Source organism: Aulonocara sp. 'chitande type north' Nkhata Bay, linkage group LG11 (assembly GCF_057382095.1).
Source record: "Aulonocara sp. 'chitande type north' Nkhata Bay isolate Kocher_YH1m ecotype deep benthic linkage group LG11, A_spYH_male_GT1.1, whole genome shotgun sequence".
Lineage (NCBI taxonomy): Eukaryota > Metazoa > Chordata > Actinopteri > Cichliformes > Cichlidae > Aulonocara > Aulonocara sp. 'chitande type north' Nkhata Bay.
The window spans coordinates 40,353,498-40,375,047 of NC_141354.1; the positions used below are offsets into that span (position 1 = coordinate 40,353,498).

The 21,550-nt window shown below is 46.3% G+C and overlaps 2 protein-coding genes and 1 long non-coding RNA gene across 14 annotated transcripts in view; 2 read left to right on the forward strand and 1 right to left on the reverse strand.

The window, feature by feature from the left end:
* dcst1 (DC-STAMP domain containing 1) overlaps positions 1-5,640 on the forward strand; it is an 11,674-nt gene extending 6,034 nt beyond the window's left edge. Inside the window, exons 12-16 of the mRNA XM_086312782.1 lie at positions 976-1,102; positions 1,670-1,786; positions 2,165-2,307; positions 5,130-5,228; positions 5,490-5,640. Coding sequence (XP_086168908.1) covers positions 976-1,102; positions 1,670-1,786; positions 2,165-2,307; positions 5,130-5,228; positions 5,490-5,573 — 570 coding nt within the window. The 3' untranslated portion in view covers positions 5,574-5,640. The remainder of the gene's footprint in view (positions 1-975; positions 1,103-1,669; positions 1,787-2,164; positions 2,308-5,129; positions 5,229-5,489) is intronic.
* Positions 4,487-10,544, reverse strand: LOC147319914 (uncharacterized). 4 transcript variants are annotated; one of them, XR_015131623.1, is made up of 4 exons: positions 9,464-10,544; positions 5,400-5,565; positions 4,952-5,291; positions 4,487-4,736 (listed from the first exon to the last, which is right to left on the reverse strand). It is a non-coding gene; the product is annotated as an uncharacterized LOC147319914 (long non-coding RNA). The 4 variants fall into 4 exon arrangements; XR_015131621.1 differs by lacking the exon at positions 9,464-10,544 and adding an exon at positions 6,384-6,641; XR_015131620.1 differs by lacking the exon at positions 9,464-10,544 and adding an exon at positions 6,296-6,641.
* Positions 8,167-21,550, forward strand: part of adam15 (ADAM metallopeptidase domain 15) — a 26,759-nt gene continuing 13,375 nt past the window's right edge. For 6 of the 9 annotated variants that reach the window (XM_086312767.1, XM_086312770.1, XM_086312775.1 and 3 more), the window contains exons 1-7: positions 8,168-8,773; positions 10,509-10,600; positions 17,971-18,047; positions 18,530-18,608; positions 18,698-18,774; positions 20,198-20,453; positions 21,047-21,112. In XM_086312767.1, coding sequence (XP_086168893.1) covers positions 8,623-8,773; positions 10,509-10,600; positions 17,971-18,047; positions 18,530-18,608; positions 18,698-18,774; positions 20,198-20,453; positions 21,047-21,112 — 798 coding nt within the window. In that variant the 5' untranslated portion in view covers positions 8,168-8,622. Of the gene's footprint in view, positions 8,774-10,508; positions 10,601-17,970; positions 18,048-18,529; positions 18,609-18,697; positions 18,775-20,197; positions 20,454-21,046; positions 21,113-21,550 lie in introns of all 9 variants that reach the window. The other 3 variants (XR_015131619.1, XM_086312774.1, XM_086312771.1) reach the window with 2 other exon arrangements.

Here is a 21,550-nt window from a genome sequence, read left to right on the forward strand (position 1 = left end):
TTCCAGAATGAAGCTGGCTTGTCCAAATGTGCTTCAGCAAACCTCAAGCGTCTCTGTTTGTGCTGTGGGCGGAGCAAAGGCTTCCTCTGCATCACTCTCACATGCAGCATCTCCTTGTGTAAAGTGCGCCGAATGGTTGAACGATGCACAGCGACTCCATCTGCTGCAACATGATGTTGCAGGTCTTTGGTGCTGGTCTGTGGGTCGACTCTGACTGTTCTCACCGTCGCTTCTGTCTCTCCGAGATGTTTCTTGGTCTGCCACTTCCAGCCTTAACTTGAACTGAGCCTGTGGTCCATTGTCTCAATCTGTTCCTAACTGTGGAGACAGACGGCTTAACTCTCTGAGACAGCTTTCTGTGTCCTTCCCACCATGATGCTGAACAGTCTTTGTCTTCAGGTCATCTGACAGTTGTTCTGAGACCCCCGTGTTGCTACACTTCAGAGAAAATTAAAAGAGGAGGGAAACTTACAATTGACCCCCTTAAATACTGTTTCTCATTATTGGATTCATCTGTGCATGTAGGTCAGGGGTCACTGAGCTTACCGAGCCAATTTGAGTTCCAGCAATTAGTTCTGAAGGTTTTGGAATCAATAAAATGACAACAGATTTATGCACCTGCCTGATTTTGTTTAAACAATTCTTGCACACTTTAAATCCAATAAACTTCATTTCACTTCTCAAACATCACTGTGTGCGTCTCCTATATGATATATTTAACTGACAGTTTTTATTGTACCAACCAACGATTTATACAGGAAAATAATGACTATGAACAAGGTGGCCCAAACTTTTGCATCCCACTGTAGCTGCAGAATTTCCAGTCTTACTGCTGCTTTGCACCACTTCCTGTTTCAACCCCTCATTAACCCCACCTTTCACTCCCCACCTGTCTGTGTGTAGCAGAGCTCAGAGCCAAGACAGCAGACTAAAGTTAGTGTGTGTGTGTGTGTGTGTGTGTGTGTGTGTTGGCAGATGTCAGGTGTGTTTCAGGTGCTGACGGTCTTCCTGCTGTCCGTTGTCCTGCTGACTGTCGACTTCTCGCTGTCCCACGTACTGGACATCATCAGTAGACACACCCTCACCCATTTCAACATCACCAGTAAACACACACACGCACACACACGCGCGCACACACACACACACACACACACACACACACACACACACACACACACACACACCACTCTCCAGTCTTAAATCCCACACACGGGTCAGCTGTGTGCAGGGCAGGTGATTTGAACATCAGCTGTTTGGAGCTGCTGGGGGTCATTTCGATGTCCTGCTGAAGGACCAGCAGGATGACTGGAGTGAAAGAGGTTTAAAACCTGTATTAAGTAACACTTCATATAAGTGGAGCTGATATCAACACTTGTGTTTGAAACTTTGTGAAACACACAAACTGGACATGATATATTCTGTTTTCGCCGCGCGTCAGGTTGGCGATCTGTCCGAGGTGCACCCCGCCTCTCGTCCCGTGGTAGCTCCAGCTCCCCCGCGACCCATAAATAATAAATATTTTATTTAACCTTTATTTATACAGGTAGTCCCATAATAAATGTTACTCTGCTCTTATCTCATGTGTTTAGGATTATCTTACAGAAATGCTGCAGATTGAACTCGCTGACTGCAGGGAGTTTCACTTTGTGACTCCGCCCCTTCTCTGCAGGTAGTCACCAGGTGGACATCAGAGTGGAAGGGGACACCATGATGGCCCGCCTCCTGAGGACGACAATTTCAGCCTTCAACAGCTCGTCCACCCTCAATATCCAAAGTGACAACCAGGGTGGGTCATAGGTCAAAGGTCACACAGGATTTGTTTAGCATATATTCAAATTCACCAGATCATTAAACAACCAGAGAATCAGGCCTAAAAGATGACCACCAGAGGGCAGTACACAGTACTGTTACACATGCATCGTCCTGACAGCACATTTTAATGACTCCGATTTTCATGTTGATGAACACAGGCGCTAATTAAATCAGACTGATTTTACTATGTGTCCATGTGTGTCAGTTACATCTCTGACACGGGAGTAAATGTCCACGTTTGCTTTGTTGGATGCTGAAAGTTTCAGTCTCGACTGCCGAACTTTTGCTGACAGCGCAGTTTGTCTCAAACTACACACAAAAGTGTCCCACACCTCTTCCTCTCCCCCCTCAGAGTGCATGTCCCCCCCCTCCACCCTCTCTGCTGAGGTCTATGTGAGATGTGTGTGTTGTGTCCTGCTGGTGGCGCTGTTCAGCTGCCTTCAGATTTACACCAACCGGCTCCGGCATGTCATTGCTGCCTTCTACAACCCCAAGGTGAGCGCACACACACACACACACGCATGCACGCACACACACGCACACACACACGCACGCACACACACATGCACGCACACACATGCACACACACACGCACGCACACACACGCACGCACGCACACACGCACACACGCACGCACACACACGCACGCACGCACACACACACACACGCATGCACGCACACACATGCACGCACACGCACGCACACACACATGCACGCACACACATGCACGCACACGCACGCACACACACATGCACGCACACTTTTGCCTGTGGAATAAAATAAAGTAAAACATCGTCTGCAAGCAAACATATGATTGTATGACACTAACATGCTAATTTTTCATAATCCAAATTAATGTTGGCACAGTAACACAGTAGTGCTTGAACACAGAGTAAACAGGTGGCTCTGCGATGTTGCAGTTTACACGCTCACCTAACATCTAACATGAAACAGGATCGAGACCAGAAGTAGCTGTAATATCTCCTGAGGACATCCAGCACCAAAACCTGGGAATCAAATATGTGGAGCCAACAGAATGGAGAACAAAACAACCCATAGTTATGTATTAAAATTGTACTTTGAGACATCATCATGCAGGGTTTCTGGGTAATTCCTCTCTGGCCTGTCCACATACATTTGGCTGTAAAGTGCTGTGTGCCCTCCTCCCCCCTCCTTTCCTGCCACATGAATATATAAAGAAGCTCCTTCATGTGTGAGAACAAATCAAATGTGTCAACTCGACTTAAGTTGGTGTTAAATCCAGATAAATCCAAGTTCATGTTATTCTCGAATGGCAAAGAGTCGCTAGCTACGTCTCCTAAGATTAAAACAATTCAAGGAACTGAAATTTAAATGGTCTCATGTATCAAGGGATCATTATAGATCAGAATTAGTCATTTAAGACTCACATTCAAAGGCTTGTGTCGAAGTTAAAACTAAAACTAGGTTACTTTTTTAGAAATCCCTCCTGTTTCTCCCTCCAAGTGAGAAAACGCTTGATTCATGCAACTTTTTTACCTTTATTGGATTATGGTGACCTGCTTTTTATGAATGCACCTGCCCACCGCCTACGAGGTTGGAAACTGTGTACCATTGTGCTTCATGTTTTATTACTGGCTATGGAAATCCACCTTTTGCATATTCAGACTCTCCCACTGGTTGATCTTTATCTATAAATCTCTGCTTGGGCTGGTTCCCTCTTATCTGTGTGTTTATATGTGTAAAAACCACAACCAATACAGCCTGCGTTCTCACAATATCATACAAATGATTGTCCCAACAATCAGAACAGAATTGGAGAAAAAGGCTTTTAAACACGCCGCCCCTGCTTCCTGGAATCATCTGCAGGAGGAACTGAAATGATCAGAGCTGGTTCCCTCGGGGAGTTTAAGTCCGTCTTAAAGGAGAATAACTCTTTTACTCAGTGTGATGGTTTTTAATGTCGCTCTTAATTCGATCTGTTATTGTATATTTTTCACATGTTCGTACAGGATGTTGTATTTGTTTTAAATGTTATACACTTGTGTGGTACGTGTATCTTTACTTTTGTTGCCATGATGCCAGGTCTCTCTTGGAAATGAGATTTTTAATCTCAAAGAGATTTTTTACCAGGATAAATAAAGGACTGAAAATACAGAGACATTAAATGAGAACAAAACTGATGTTGCATCTCTGATTTGTGTAAAATCAGAAGTTTGTGTGGCGTTAACATTTCGAGTTCTCTGTGTTTCGGTGATCGTTCAGCTCAGACTTCAGTGAATATCAAAGCGTTTCCTTCGTGTGTGTGTGTGTGTGTGTGTGTGTGTGTCCATTTCCTCATGGCGGTGTTTGTTGTGTTTGGTCACGACTGATCACAAACAGACAAACAGAGATTCGGATGGAGCGCGTGCAGCGGCCGGGTCGCTGTGCCGTCTGTAGCGACAATAGCAGTATTTGTTGTGTTTATTAGTAAACAAAGAAACATGAAACGAGTGTTTGTCTTGGTTTGAGTGCACGCCGTGATGTCACTTCCTCTCCTGAACTGATGAAGAAGTAAACCGCTCAAACTCATTAGCACGCACGCTCTGTTTAAACCCTGGGAGATGCTGTAAATCTGATCTGAGAGCAGATTAGTGTAAGAGCATTACAGCTGAGCTGACTGTGGCCGAGAGACATTCAGAGCGAGAGAGCGAGCGAGGCTGCGAATGAATGAGCTTCAGGTGCACACGTGGTCTGCACATTCACACTCAGCACTTTGCAGTCCAGCATCAGCTGCTGCTGCTGACGCGTTCACACGGAGGATCAGAGAGTACTCGGATACAGCCGTGATCGAGACGTTCCTTTATCCTCAAACTTTATTTAAATCTGCTCCATTCAGGCCGTTTCCTCAGGAAGCTTCCAGTCCTGCAGCTCTGGTTCTGACCTCCAACCTGCGCCGACAGCAGCTGTAACAGGAGAACAGCTTTGTGTTATATTTCTGCACATTTTTACAGAAGTGTAAACACGTGAACATTGTATACAGATGAGATCAGGTGACAGTCATTTTAATGCAACACTGGCAAGAAAACATCGCTTTAAACTAAATCAGTGACATAATAATAATGTGTGTTGTTGCACATACAGAGAATATATCATGTTTCTGCTGCAGAGCGTCACTCACCTGGGCACACAGTCAGCACCAGGTGATGAAGAGCAGGCCGGTCCCAGTTAAGCTTCTCTCAGCTTTGATCCAAGCGACTGAATCGCGTTTTAGATTTCAGGTCTTCAGACAGAAATGTGAAGCATATAAAGACTTTCCATGCATGTAAAACAAAACGTCGTCTCTGTCTGTGTGTCAGAGGGAGAAGACGAGGATCTTGTTCCTTTACAACCTGCACATTCACGGCCGGATTTCCAGCAGCAGCAGGAAACGCATCATCAGCCGTGGACAGAGGACGGTGAGTGGCTTCCTGCCTGTAGAACCACGTTTCACGGAAGTCTGCTCTCAGAGGTGTTTTTCACTGGGACATAAAACATCAGTCAAATCTGATTCGACACATTGCTTAAACTTTACCGATTTTTGACTCAACATAAAGTTTTAAAAATGTTTTCTTGTCCTGGAGTTTCACCTCTGCAGCTGCAAAGTTCTCACACAGACTGCAGTTCTGGATTCTTTGTGCTACGTCTCCGTGTGTTCACGTCTCCTCTGCTGCCTTCAGGTGTTCCAGCGCCTGCTCAGGTGGGGGCACCGCCTTTGCTGGCATCATCACGGAGAGGAGAGAGAGGAAGCTCCACCTGGATGAAGAAGAAGTCGTCCAGTTTTTCGTGGCAGACTCGAGCTTCAGGCAATAAAAACACATTCAGTTCAAACTGGACTGAAGCTCGTTTTATGTTTTAGTGTGAGAGTGAGAGTGGATTTGACTCTGTGAGAGGTTTCTCTGAGCTGCATTTATTGCAAGCTTTATTTTTCTGAATCAGCCTGAATAGCTGCATCCTGCTACCGTGGTAACCCACTGCTGAATGTATCCGTCTCCCATTAAACCCTGTGAAACCATCAGTGTGGTCAAACTGAGCCGACGGAACAATCAGTCATTAACTAAACTGTACAGTCAGTACATTTGATATACAGCACTGTGTGTGATCACATGATCCGATTACTCGCCGTATGTACAGAGGAGTTATGTAAGCAGCTGATCCTCTGCAGCGGCAGCAGCACGTGCCGCGTTCGCTCAGATTCAATCTGACTCTGGATCAGTTTACAGCGGTGCACCTCTGAGGCGCTCCCTGAACTGTTTCTGACCCCAGTGACTCATAATCCTCCCGAACACACTAATTATTCAGCTCCATGTGGACCACAGGAACACCAGTAACACTGCTTTTAAACTCACATTAGTCCTTCAAACAGACATGGCTGTCATGTTCTCTTTTTCATGAAGCAGATTAGAAAAGAAAATAAGAAAGAGATAGCATCTTTCCTCTCTCCTCTGGCTGCAGCAAGTAAAACAAAAAAAGTCATTTCAGTTACCTGAAAGAGTAAACTAGACAAACGCAAACATGTCTGTGAGCTTAAGAGTCTTTGGGTTTTTGTTCTGGTGTCTGTAGGTAGCATCAACCTGCCAAGAACTGCAGATGAAACCAGTCTTCTCCTGTAGTTTAAACAGAGAGGAGACTCTCAGCCACCTCCTCTGACTCCTACGGGGTAATGCTCATGTTTGCATTAAACGATAAAGCACCTCGAGGCATCTGTTGTTGCTCCTCAGGTCAGCCAACATGCCCCGGGCATGTAGGAGACATCCAGGAGGTATGCTACAAGATGCTGAACCACACCAACAGGCTCAACACCACCACAGCCTTCTATGAAGCTCCTTCGGTTGGAGGGATGCTTAAAACAAAACAAAAGAATTAAATTTAAAGCAAAATAAATCTCTGTGATTTTGTGAAAGCTCCAACATATTTCCACACTGTTGGAGGACTCTAATATGTTTGCATGTCTTTGCTTGAATGGTTAATAACACAGCCTGGTTCAACCTGTGGACGTCACATCAAACAGGTGACAGGAAGTGTTCAAATCCACTGAAGAGTTATCATCTGTGTGTGTTGGTGTGTCTTTATTTTATTTTTTAACTTTTTATGCATTTTTGGGAGGTTTATTTTTCACCGTCTTACTTTACTGCCTGCCTTCGTTCCCACCAGAGATGGGCAGTAACGCGTGTAACACCTTACTGTAATCTGATTACTTTTTTCAAGTAACGAGTAAAGTAATGGATTACTATTGCAAAAACGGTAATTAGATTACCGTTACTTTCCCGTAGGAACGCTGCGTTACTGCGTTACTAAAACCGTGATTTTTTTGCGAGAATGTCTCATGACAGTGACGTAAGCGAGTGCGACGTTTGAGACAACAGCTGTGTGCAGATCAACAATGGATCATATATGGAGTGCAGAGAGAGTATGAGCGTGCAGCGTTTAAAGCGTGGAAGTACTGACCTTACTTTGAGTTTGATTCCATAAAAAGTGACACAAACATTAGTGTCCGCTGTGCGTGGGAAGAAAACTTCTTTTTACAGCGAAAAAAACCCCTAAACTTCCAACAAGCACCGAGTAGCTACGACGTAATGGGAAACTCACAGAGAAACTCACGGATTCTTCCACTGACCGCGGCACACCTGCACCAGGGTAAACCTCCGCCTACCCCACTCCTGCTTTACAGGTGAAAATAGAGCAACAGGACCGCTGAGTCTTTGACTTTATTTATTTTCTGCTGCGTTTTACTTGCATCTATTTGAAAGACTGAGTGTAAAAATGTAGAATTGGGCTGAAAGATCTATCACTTTATAAACTATTCAGGTTGTAAATCGTGTTTTTAAAAATTAACTAAGTAACTAAGTGATTAATTACTTTTGAAAATAAGTAATCAGTAAAGTAACGGGATTACTTTTTTGGGGAAGTATTTTATTATTTATTTTATTTTATCTTGCTCATTAAATAATTTCCCCCAGGGATCAATAAAGTATTCTGATTCTGATTCTGAAAAAGGTAAAAAAAAAAATTAAAAATAATTTTCATTATTTCAATTATTTAATCTGAATCTGTTTATTTAAAAAAGGCAATAAATAAAAGTACAAACCCAGCACTTTTCCAGTTAATGCTAAATCATTTTCTCTCCAATTTTGGCACAAAAATGCAGGAAAAAAAAGAATATTGTGAATTTAATAAATTTGAATGTTAAGCATTTGATAAGAAATACTACAATTTCCTCATCAAAAGCTAAATCGTTTATAAAACAGCTAGCATTTTCTAGTAATTATAATAATAATCTTTAAAATAGCTGCAACACGTACATAAAGGTTTACGCTGTTTTACTTTGAAGGGTCTCTCGCTGTGTTTCCTGTCTCCTCGGCCAGCCTGCTGACGTCACCGTCGGTCCCAGTATAAACACGGACGGTCCTGAGCGCTATGTTAATGAGCAGCTTCAGGCCTCCAAACACGGATGAACCCAGCTGTCCGGAAACAAACGCCCTGAGCCGGAGGAGCTGGCGGGGTCCTCCCGGGACTGGCGCTCAGTCTGGGACTGTATGACACGTTTGGCTGGAGCTGCGCAGATAACGGTCCGAGCCAGAGCCGTGATTTCCCGCTACTTTACCGACAGTAACGGACACTCCCCCGCCCGGGATTCGGGACAGCACACGCCGCTTTGTGTGGGTGTTACATGGAAAAGAAGCGCCATGGAGTTTCAGCGGAGCCTCTCCCAGAGCTCGGACACGGTGAGGTAACGGGAGCGGGACGGGGTTGCCTCACACACACACATCAGACAGCAGCAACCTGTTGCTGGTTGCCGGTGACGCAGAGAGGATGAGCGGGACTACCGGGCTGTTGCTGCTACTGCTCAGCGGCCGTGCTGCGTTCATCGTCTGCCGGTCCCTGAACGCACCCCAGGATGTGGGGAGTCTGCCTCGGGACGGACAGACGGACGGTACCGACAGTCTGACAGCCACGGTGACAGGTAACGATAACCGACTGATGGGGCCGACCGTCATTCAGGAATACACCCGGAGCTTAAAAAGTAACCATGTAATTCATCCAAAAATCACTGAATCTGGTCTCCTCAACCTATTTTTATTGAAAATAAAACAAAAAAATAAAGGAGCCTCTTTACATTTAATTAGAAATGTGTAAACAATAATCAGAGAAAGAATCATAAAGCTGAACATACTGTATCTCTACTTAAATTAACTTGGTAATATGAAAATTTTAAAATTATAATGAACATGTCCAAAACCCAAGAAGTCTGGGTAAAAAGAAAAATCACTGGGATTAAAATAAAAACATTAATTTAATTTTCAAAAATATTTTTACATTTTATTTATTTATGTATGAAGTAGTTACTTAATCAAAGAACAGGAAACAATGAATGTAGCTGTGATAAGTAATATAATATAACTATACGGAGACTAGTCCTGGTTATGTGCAAAGTCGTCCTCCAAAATGTCAATTTTTACATCAGGAAAAACCAAAATTAGAGGTTTAAAAAATAATTAAATAAAAGAGAACAAATGTGCTCTACAGACAGAAAATGTAGGAGAAATATTTCATTAAAAACATTTAATCAAGGATTGTTTCAGTTTTCAGCCTGTTCGTGTGTATTATTGTGTTTATAAATATGTTTCTGTGGGGACCAGTGTGAGTTTTTAACCTGGTTAGTGAGGTCCTCGTGGGGAGTGAGGTCCTCGTGGGCAGTGAGGTGATGGTGGTGGTGCCAGTTGTCCGCAGCTGGATTAACCCTTTGTCTGGATTAAACTGATGACCATTTGGATCGATCTAGGATTTCTTGGTGTTGTTGCCATTGTTGCCATAACAACACATCCTGAAGGCGGACCTCATTGGAAGCACTTTTGTTGAGTTTTGGAAGATTGCGTGACAGACTCAAACCTGTGACCACGCCACTATGGCAGCCGAGGAAAGGCTGCTATGTGGCTTCTAACGTTGAATAATTCTGTCTGACTTTATTTTGTCACATAGAGTTTTATAATTCTGTAAATTACAATAAAAGAATTTAAGTTTCGTTTCTTCGTTTCACACCATAAAGAAAATGGGAAGATTACTTACACATTAAACTCCAGATGTTCCAGAATCACGTCCATCACGATTATGTACGTGCCTACAATTAAGATTGTTTAATTAAGCATCACCCAATAGTGTCCCTGCTCGTATAAGGTGGAGACATTTGTGCTGAAGAATGGCAAAAACTCACAATCACTCTTATCTGTGATCACTGTGGATCTGCTACTTTTCACAAGTCTGGGCTAACTTTAAAAAAAGAAAGTAACTGATTATATAATTACATAAATTTAAAGTTAAAAATAAATGTGAAAAATATTTGCATCCTCATGACATCACAGAGAACAGTGATGCTAATGAGGGCGCTTTCAAAGATGGCAATACAAACGGGTGTAACCTTTGACCCCTTTCTAATTTAATACTTGGCATGTTGCTGTGGTAGCTAATCGGACTGCCTCTCTGTAACCTGCTGTAGCGTGAACACGACAGAGCGTCCAGACGGCGGACGGCCTCTGATTGGCTGTCAGACAGCACACACTTGGTTCTCAGATCAATTGTTAATAATTAGCAAGTATAAAACTGCCATAGAAACAACATGATCGTGTAGCCTCTGTGTGGAACCCCGTGTTCCCAGTTCTCCCAGTAGCTTGCTGGAGTTCACCGTCTGTCTTTGTTCTCAGGTGTGGACAGACGCCAACGCCCACTGCTGGCAAAAACTCGCCCATTCGTTCTGGTGGACGGGCGGAGACGGAGCCTCGAGGAAGCTTTCCGGGTAGGATGAAAATGTCATTTCGAGGTGGTGCTGCTGTTTGGGTGGAGTATCTGTGTTGGTGCAGTGGTCCTGAGCTCAGTCTGGTTTCCAGCTGGAACTGGATATTCGGGATGGGTGGGAAACACATTCAAACACACACTTCCCTTCCCTATTTGAGAAAACAAAGCTGATTTAACCCGCCCATCTGTTATCGCGGTTACCTGATGCGAGTATTTTGGGCACGACATGAAGGGCGTGAAGCTCTGCCTCCACAAACTGCATGTACGGCAGCGTTATGAGGACAGAGACAGCTGAAAACACAAGAGGAGGAGATTTTAAATCATGTTTTTCACTTTTTCAATATTCACCAGTCCTCATTTGTAATATTTTTTCTGTTGTCAAACATCAAATCATGAAGTCTTTGTGTTGCCCGGCACTAGATTATCTCCAGCAGACGTGGCCGGGCTGTGGGGGTGGAAGTGTCAGCACAGATTGTGTGTTTCCACACTGACGTTACTTGGACAGGTTACAGGGTCTTTCCTGCACACAGAAATCATCTGCACAAACACAACATGTTGTTCTTCAGGTGATGATACAACACAAATGAGATCCTTCAGCTAGGCTAATGCTGCCTGATTGCCTTTCTCTGTGCGTGGACTTACATGTGCAGTCCTCCCACAGAGATCCACTCTGAGCCAGAAAAATGATATTTGCACGTTTTTGAATGTTACTGTCCTTCTGAGAGGCCGATGCTGTCCACAGTCAGTTCCCACAGAGACAATCTTAGGTGAGCATTGTCCAACTCCACCATCGTGGACTTCAGCCAGCGACCGTAGACCTTCCTGCTAATCGTAGGTTCAGACCAGAATCTGCACTAAGCTCACTGAGACTGAAGTCCACTGTGGAGTGCATCAGCAGGCCACGAGACTCCTCTGAGAAACAGCTGATTGCAGTAATCATTGAAGACTCTGGAGAAGTCTCCATTTATGGAGGACACGCTACATATTAGCCAGGCTTTGACTGCGTCTTCATCCAGCGAGTGTGGGAGCAGTGAGCAAAGTCGTGACTCTTGCTTGGACTGTGTCTGTGTTCGATGGATACACTGACGCGCTGCACACGCGTCTGAGATGCTGTTGGATGATTCACGTTAGCTAACAGTCGCAGGTGTTTGTGAGGAGGCTGTTTCTTTGTGGTGTAGTTTGTAAAGAAGGTATCGTTTACAGTGACGGTGAGAAAAGCGTGTGTAGCTTTATTGATAATGCTGGATAAAGTTCGTTTGACCTGAACGGAAACCCTCAAACTTGAGCGCTCCACAAAGACTGACGGCAGAGCTGCGGAGTTTATTCTGCAGACGAGCAGCAGGAATCGGCGGCTTTACCTTCTCTGTCTCAGTTTCAGTCCAACTTCTGAGACGTTGTGACTGTTTGAGAGAGGAAGGAAGCCGCAGCGTTGATGGTTTTCACCAGAAGCTTCCTGTAGGCACGCTGAGACCTGACTGCAGGAGGGAAGAAGGGGAAGTTGGGGAAAGAGCGTTGTTAGAGGATGGACACTTCCTGCGCTGCTGAGAGAAGCTCTGAAATCATTTCCTGTAGAAACCCCCACCCAACCAGGAGCGAACGTGGAGTTTAGGAAGAGAGAGTAGGAGAGCGGGGCTGAAGGACCCCAGACCATCAGCTCTGACCAGCAAAACCATCACCGGTGGTGCTCTGCCCATAGCTCCCCATGGCAACAGTCTTAAGTTGCTTCGTGCTGCAAGCTGACGACCTTACAGCTGTGATCTCCAGTGATCAGATGGTCCCATATAAACTGCATATGGTGATGGTGGGGAGGAAGAACTTCCATTTAACATGGCTCAGGGTCACCTGATCCATCCGTTCACAAAGTAGCCACAGACCGTTCCCACCCGGCTCCCCCACCGTCAGCCTTCCTCTGAGGGAGGATCTTTTCAGCAGATGTTGCAACATCGTGGATGTCGTGTAACGCAGTCGCAGCTGTGGCTCAGAGAACATCAAACACCGGTGGGATCAGTCCTGCTTTCCTTCACGCGAGCCGTTCTTCGGCTTTCACAGAACTGGAACAAAGTTCATCTCTGGCCTTCTTGTTTGTGTTTGGCTGTCGTTGGCGGCGCCTGACGTCGTGCTTCCCCTGTGTCTTCCTGACACGCGACGTAAACCAGGCCTCAGCTCTCTCCCTGTTGTTGCTGTTTCACTCCTCCTTGTTTTTCGGCCTTTCTTCCTGCTCTGTTGTGGTCGGCAGCTCTCGGCCTCGCCCAGAGTTTCTGCAGCTCTGACATCATCTGGAGGCCGGGCGAGAGACATGACCTCACTGCATGGAGAGCGAGTTTTAGGGGCGAAGAGGGAGAAACCTGTCAAGAAGGGAGGGTGGTAACAGATGGTGAGAGTGGGCGAGAGAGGCTGAAAAACACAGCGAGGGGAGGATGAGGTTATAATTAGGTTTGTGGAACAGAAATGTACTTTCAATAAAAACCTTAGAAACAATCACAACAGTGAAAGAAAAAAGTGATGCAATGAACTTTTCCTGAAGTATTAAAACACATGTATGTGCTCAGACACACGAGGAGGGCTGATTATCAGCAGGCTGAGAGGGCGGGCACAGCTGTACGTGTCACCGGGCCGCGTTTCAGGAGTTTGCAGGCCTCCCCTTAAATGCCCTGTAAGTTAGTCTGTAGGAACATCATCATTGCACTGTGTGGAAATGAGGCTACATATAGCATATATTCAGGTGACTGCCTCTCGCTTATGTCTGCAGATAGCAAGACGTCAGGTTTCTTAAGCAAGAGGACCAGAGCTGTCCCACCGGAGTGTCCGACGGGGTCCAGTCCATTCATTAATGTTTCCATATTTTCAGTGAATTGCACTGCTGTTATATGAAGAACTCCGTGATCTCTGACTGTTATGTTCCTTTGTGTGACTCGCACTTGTTTCTGGCTGAAATCTCGGAGTGAGTCGAGCTGATGGAGGAGTGATGGTGAGGGCAGACTGAGCGTGGCTCAAAGTGCTGAATGAGCTGAAGGTGAGCGGCTGAGCCGACAGGCGATGGTGAATCTAAGCACGGGAGAATCCAATTAGCATCGAGGGGGCAAAAAAAACCCAGAGCAAATTTAGCAAAACCAATCACAAAGGTCTTAGCGTCTCAGCGACGCCCAACGACCTGGCAGAGGAGAAGCGAGCCGAGGTCGATGACCTGCAGGGGACGACCTTGTGAACCTCAGCTGTGCAGGCTGATGGGAGTTCAAACACGAGAGAAGGAAGTGGAAGCACGATAGCTTCAACTCACAAATGCAGAGAGACTGCAGGACACAAAGGGAACCAAGTGAGACAAGGAGACACATCCAGGACCAAAATCACAGAAATTCCATTCAATTTTATTCATATAGTGCCAAATCACAACAGCAGTGGCCTCAAGGCGCTTTATATTGTAAGGTCGACCCTACAATAATACATACAGAGAAAAACCCAACAATCATATGATCCCCTATGAGCAGCACTTTGGCGACAGTGGGAAGGAAAAACTCCCTTTTAACAGGAAGAAACCTCCGGCAGAACCAGGCTCAGGGAGGGGCGGGGCCATCTGCTGTGATTGGTTGGGGTGAGAGAAGGAAGACAGGATAAAGACATGCTGTGGAAGAGAGACAGAGGTTAATAACAGATATGATTCAATGCAGAGAGGTCTGTTAATACATAGTGAGTGAAGAAGAAACACCCAGTGCATCATGGGAATCCCCGGCAGCCTACATCTATTGCAGCATAACTAAGGGAGGATTCAGGGTCACCTGGTCCAGCCCTAACTATATGCTTTAGCAAAAAGGAAAGTTTGAAGCCTAATCTTGAAAGTAGAGATAGTGTCTGTCTCCTGAATCCAAACTGGAAGCTGGTTCCACAGAAGAGGGGCCTGAAAACTGAAGGCTCTGCCTCCCATTCTACTTTTAAATACTCTAGGAACAACAAGTAGGCCTGCAGAGCGAGAGCGAAGTGCTCTAATAGGGTGATATGGTACTACAAGGTCATTAAGATAAGATGGGGCCTGATTATTTAAGACCTTGTATGTGAGGAGCAGGATTTTGAATTCTGGATTTAACAGGAAGCCAAAACAGGAGAAATCTGCTCTCTTTCTAGTCCCTGTCAGGACTCTTGCTGCAGCATTTTGGATCAGCTGAAGGCTTTTCTGGGAGTTTTTAGGACTTCCTGATAATAATGAAGTGTCCAGTTTTACTGTTTGCAGTACTTAATCATAGTTCCTAAATCTATGATTATTAAACGATTCGCCAATAAGAAAGTCGTTTATTTCAGATCAAAATCAGGATTTTCCAGCCGGGTGGAGCTCCTGAACCACAGCACTGTGGAGCTTCTGATTTGGCTTAAAAAGCAGAGTTCCTGCAGTGGAGCTAATTACGTTTTGTGTTTCACTCTGATTTGATTAGCGATGAATTAAGCCGACTCAAAAACGACCCAGCAGCGACGACGACGCCGTTCTCCGCCCAGAGTTTGTCTCTGCAGTTCTAAATACTGACGTCAGTCTATGAACCATCTTACATCTATAATGCATTTGTTGCTTTAATAATTCTTGTTCTTCAGATTAAGAGCTACAATAACACGCTCGCCATTTTTAGTAACATGAACAGTAACATCTGTTCCAGCTGCTTCGTCTGCTTTCAGGGAATTATTTGGACCGTTTGGGGAAAAAAAAAAATGCACACGAGAGCAACTCGAGTCACGCCTGTTTCTTTTAGCGGTGAAAGAAAATCTTTGTACATCAGCTGCGTGCTCTAGAAATGAACCTAAAGGGGGCGCTGTCATGCTCGTCTGGAGGAACCAATCAGAGGTCTGAACAGCTGCATGTTTCCAGCTCGCAGAGTTTAGTATGTCGCTGATTCAGTTTCCTCTGCGCTGCCTCTCAGAGTCGGACCCTCCCAGCTGCAACGATCATGACTCAGCCAACACACACACACACACACACACACACACACACACACACACACATCCTGCTGCACAATAATCTGACCCCACCACAGTACAAAGTTCAGAGAGGGTGGGGAAACAAGCACGCCTCAGAGGGGAATTCTGTTCACTTTTAAAGGAGAACTTCACCCAAAATCTCCCCTTCAAACCCTGCAGGACTGCAGCCCATGATGTGAGGAATACGTGTTGTTGTTTAGTATCACCACTAAAACGAAAGATCCGAACGGAGCGAGGGCGGTCCAGGTCACATGTTAGTCCAGCTTTCCAGAAAAACGAAACTGAAGGTTATTAATCATCGAGTGGGAGGAGAGCAGAGATGCTCACGCTGACTATTCATGAGTCAGCTGTGAGTTGTAAAGCTGCTTTTTTTTTTCTTGTAAACTGTAAGTGTAACAAAATTAAAGATGTTCAAAGTTTGACTGTGTGCTGTGAGACCAGAGCTGTGTGAAGGTCCCACAGTTCCCCCAGTGTGACGTGATATGATCCAGAAATCAACATAACCCCAGATTATATTAAGAACTGCACATTTCCACGATCGCAGCGCGGCAGCGGCCTGGAGCGGCTCCGTGCTGCGTTCAGGAACCGTAAATGCACCTGGGACAGGAAAGAGAGCAGAGCTGTGTCTGCAGCTTTAAACAAACACTTCTGCTGCCGCCTCTGCATTGGACTTGCTGTGGGTGGGGCTACAGGCAGCCCCGCCCACACACAGTGATGGGGAACCAGGTGAGGCAAAGATCAGGCGTTACTCTGGGCTAGCCGGTGATTCTACCTGGAGAGAGAGAACGGAGGAGTCCATGTGGAAATTCAAAGAAGAGCTTCACAGTCGTGCTGAGGAAACGCGAACACAACCATCCAGATGTTCATTTAGTTTAAAGACAGCAAAAAGTTCTGTGGTTTACTGATTTGTTTGATTTGTTTTCGAACAGGACATGTTCTGTATTGAGTATGATATAGATCAGCGGTCCCCACCCTTTGTTGCCCCACGGACGGTTTAATGTCAGACAATATTTTCACGGACCGGCCTTTAAGATGTCGCGGATAAATAAACACAAAGTAAAATGACACGACCGAGACAAAAACGGTGGTAAATATAATAATGAACGGGAATTCACTGTGTAAGTGTGTAACTTTATTAGCAGCGTCCTCCTGAAATGCCACGACAACAATGAGAGTGACATCCTCCTCTCTGCCCCTTAATGCTCTCAGGTCGCTATGGTAACGTGTAAATATCCCTTTCAAAATAAGACACGCAACTACAACGCGGGAAAAGACCCAGGGAAACAGTTAACGATAAAAACCCTGAAAACCATAAATTTCACACCCGAGCCTCAGCTCTCGTGGCCCGGTACCCAACGACTCACGGACCGGTCCGGGGCCCGGGGGTTGGGGACCGCTGATATGACACAAGAAAGAGCTCTGGTAAACTTGGGATACACCATGAACATCGTCCCGGCCAGCACTGCCGGGACGATGTTTTAACAAAGGAAACTTAAATCCCGTTTTGCATTGCAGTGGGAAAAGTGTAGAAGCCCAGTGCACAACATCTGGCTGATGTCAGAAACATGTGGATGGAGGGGATTTCAAAGCATGTGTCAGGTGGCTCTAACAGGACGTCCAGCTCTAGCTCCGACACAGCGGGGCCCGATTCAGTCGCTGAGCCTCGGTGCGCAGCGAAGGTTTATGAGGAAAAGCAGGGCGTCATCAGCCACAGGAACGGCCACGTGGCTGCTCCCCATGACGGGGGTTTCACAGGAACAGTGCTGCTACACCCAGTAACACACACTCCTACACTTCCTCCAGAGCTGAGAGGAGAAAGCCGCTGGACAGGAAGTGCCTGCACTTCAGAGAGAAGCTCCATTAAGACAGGAAGGTGTATTGATTAGATGGCGGATGTACTCTGCACCGCCACATCCTAAAGGAGCAGAAGAAAGGAAGTCACCGGAATGAAGTAAAAATGGTGGAAGCGGAACAATGAGAGTGGGAGTGGGCTCGCTGAATTATGAGAGTTGGTGCTTTTAATTCAGGGTATGAAATGATGATGATGATGAAGTTGAGCAGTAAGTGCGTTTAATAATAAAAATCCAGATGATGATTGGTTCAGGCACACATAGGCCCTCTGTGGTACCTGGAAAAGTTCAGACAGCTGTTAGAGCTGCAGGTGACTGGATATAGAGCAATGAGGAAGCTCCGCCCCTCCACAGCTCTGTTAGTTTCTGTTATCTTAGCCAATCATTTATGCCCCTGTTGTTTACCTCCACAGGTGCCCTCAGCAGTAATTTGAATGTGCAAATCCGTCTCGTTAGCCTCGGGTATTTGTGCCGTTTGGACGCGCTCCATCCTGTTCTTTTCTTTCCTGCCTCCAGAGTTTAATCGGCTCAGTAAATGAAGGAACTGTTCTTCCTGTGTTCCCAGGATGGCCACCCTGACAGGCTGCAGTGTGGGCTGGAGGTGGGAGGAAGACTCTTCCTGCTGGAGCTGGAGAAGAACCAGTGAGTCTGAGCGGCGTGACATTAAACACCACATGTACCGAACCTCCTGTGACGTTAATCTGAGCTGATATAAATAAAGATGTCGCAGCCGTCACTGCGGATCGTGTCGGATTGAGGAGACATTTTTAATTTTATCGCTGCTGTTTGATTCTGAATTCTTTCTCAGTCGTCGTCGTCGCGTACACTCGCCGTTTCTGACTCAATCACTTCCTGTTGACATTAGTTTACAGCTGATATGTGGGGGATAGTCAGAGACTTTATTCTGAGTCCCTCCCAACTATCAGCTGTCCTTTGGTGTTGTAATATTTAACTGTTTTGGGAAGCCGTGCTCTGACACCAGCCTGGCAGCGAACATCGCAGGTTGTTTGAGAGGCCGTAACGTGAGGGCGCGTCACATCACTCGTTTGAATGTGATTCTGTTAATGCTGCTGTTTGATTCTCGCCGTCTCTCACACACTTTGATCTTTGTCGTGTCTCTTTAGCGACCTGCTGCCCAAACCGCCAAACGTCTTCTACTACCTCCCCAACGGTACCGGAGTGTCTGTAATGGCCAACCCTGTGGTGAGTCAGCGAACGCACCGCAGCCGTCAGACCTTCCCCGTGGAGTCGTCCAGCTGTGACAGATGCTGTTGTGTTTATGTCGCCTGCAGACTCACTGTTATTACCACGGCAGCGTCAGAGGATTCCCCCAGTCCAGAGTGGCTCTGAGCACCTGCTCGGGACTCCGGTCAGTACCCGCCCCCAACAGGAAGGACAACCTTTCAGGCCCATCACAGCGCGTCTCGCTCTCAGCTGGAGGCTTATTTGTGGTTCAGAGTTTCTAAAAGTCGAGCGTTCGGCCCTTCTTCTGTGAATCCTCGGCTTGGTTTCAGGACACAGACATCCTCTGCTTTCAACTTTAGCTTTGAAACTTTCCTCTTTGGGCTCGATCAGGTGACCCTGAATCCTCCTTTCCTCTGAAAAACTAAGAGCAAGACACAACAAACTAAAGCTGAGAGAAGATAAACCTTTACATGCCACAGAGAGTGGAGGAGAACGCCCCACTGCATCCTGGGACGCCTGCAGGAGAGTTCAGGGTCACCTGTTCTGAGTTTAAGGTGGAGACAGCTGTTAGAGGTTCCTGTACGTATTAAATACAGACACTATAAAAATACAGTAATTTCAGTGTGAGAGAGGAAGGAAGAAGAAAAGAGTTTCTGTGCTTAAACGCTCGAACGGACGTGAAGCCTGACAAACGGAGACGCACGGTTCAGGAGGAAGTCGTCGTGTTTAGACAGCGCTGGTTTCCAAACGCTCATCCTGTTCTGCAAAAACAGAAGCTGCAGATTTCTGCTGACGGGTCGAAGCTGAGTGTCAGGCAGGCAGCTGCTCTCTGAAATATGAATATTTATCGCTGACAGCTGTCTGTGTTTAGACTGACAGATGTTCACGTTCAGTCGGTGGGATTCACTGCTGCGTCACGTCAAAAACCAAAAACATGTCAGAAAGCTCCTTAAACCTAAAAACCTCCAATCCGCTCAGTCCAGGACTCGATGTTTCAGGTCTTTGTGTTTAAGGCAGTGTTCTTGGCAGAAAACCCGAGTGAAGCGTCAGCGTTCCAGAGCCGGCCGAACTGATCCGGATCAACGGCCTCTGACCTGACACAGAAAACGTTCGAGCTGCAGGACGATTATCAGGTTTATTTATCAGCACGTGAAGAGGGAGGGTCCGGCCCCGAGAGTAATCGCTGAGCTCAGATTATACACAAGCTGTATTAACCTTTATTCATCAGGTTGGATTACTGAGAACGTAAAAACAAAGATTTTCTGTGCAGCTCAGCGAGCTCTGTGGTGGTTTCCTGCAGCCTGTAGGTCGCCGTGAAAAGAACCGAGTCTGGTTTTTGAAATGAATCGCAAATTTATTTTCTAACTGCACAAAAAAACCGGAGTCATCATTTCCCTCGATATGATTTCATAACTGCACGCCCATCCTACTTCCTGTGTCGTCAGCATCATGATAACAAATCAATAAAAACCAGTTTTATTCTGTTTTTTTATTGTTATGTGATAGAAATATTTACAGTGGAGCTCTGAGGTCAAAGGTAAACACTCCTGTGTGTGTGCTTAGAAATATGAATAGGACCCCTGTTAATCAGCTGCTTCCTCCTGCAGTGGCATCGTCGCCCTGAACGCCACCCTGAGCTTTGAGCTGCAGCCACAGGAGGAGCACCACCATCACCACCACCAGGCGAGGGAGGAAGAGGAGGAGGAGGGTGCAGGAGGGGAGAGTGGAGGAGGAGGTGAGGATGATGAAGGAGGAGTCCACCTGCTGTTCTCCACCACCCCCCTGGAGGATGACGCTGCAGGAGGCTGTGGAGTGTCGCACACCGCCGTCCCCCCCATCCACAGCTCCACACACACACACAGGGTGAGACAGGCCGCCATGTTTTTATAGAGAGCTGAGTTATAGTCTGCACAGTCAGGAAGTGCTTACAAGGAATGTGTTACAGGTGTTTGCAAAGGTAAGGCTTAGGGCCCCCAGGAGGTCAGATCTGGAGAGGCTCTGGCCCACAGTCAGTGACAGGAGCCACGCCCCCACGGACATGGAGGGTGAAGTGATGCAGTGCTGTGCTCACAGATCTCACACACCTGAAACAATCCGCGTGTTTAAGTGTTCCAGTATTTCACCTGCAGTCAAACAGGAAGTGAAGCCGTTCCTCTCCCCAGACTTTGTTCAATAAAGCAGGAATTTTAAAGAGTTTTAAGATGTTAGATGACGTGTTAAAGTCAGATCAGCAGTTCCTGTTTTATGTGAGTAAAACTCACCTCACAGAGAAGGCGACTCTCTTTAAGGTGAGCGAGTCTGGAGGCTTCAAACTGTAGGTCAGCCCTCGTGCGGCAGCTGTTGACGGGGTCGTTAAACTGCAGAAGTTTGATAAACTACAAATACGTCAAACTTTTACTCCCATTTGACCTCTGACCTGACCTCTGACCTGACCTCTGTGTGTGTTCTGTCTGCAGACGAAGAGAGACATCCTGTCTGAGACCAAATACATCGAACTGGTGCTGGTGGCCGATCACCAGGAGGTCAGTGTGTGTGTGCGTGTGTGTGTGCGTGTGTGTGTGTGCGTGTGTGTGTGTGTGTGTGTGCGTGTGTGTGTGTGTGTGTGTGCGTGTGTGTGCGTGTGTGCGTGCGTGCGTGCGTGCGTGTGCGTGTGTGTGCGTGTGTGTGTGTGTGTATTGTTGGTGTGTCTCTTAGGCTACGTTCACACTGCAGGTCTTAAAGCTCCTTCTGATTTTTTTGTCTGGTTGTTCACACTGCAAATAAAATGTGACCGCAAACGCGCTCCAGTGTGAACCCTCAAAGCGGCCCGCATGCGCAAAAGAAGCCGTCACACATGACGCGCTCTGTTTGCGGAAGGAAAAATGGCGGCTACAGAGCTAGCAGGTGTTGTTGCAGCAGTCTATCAATTTCTGCAGAGTCGTAACCGACAGAATTTTGACAAATTAATTAGAGAAAGAAGG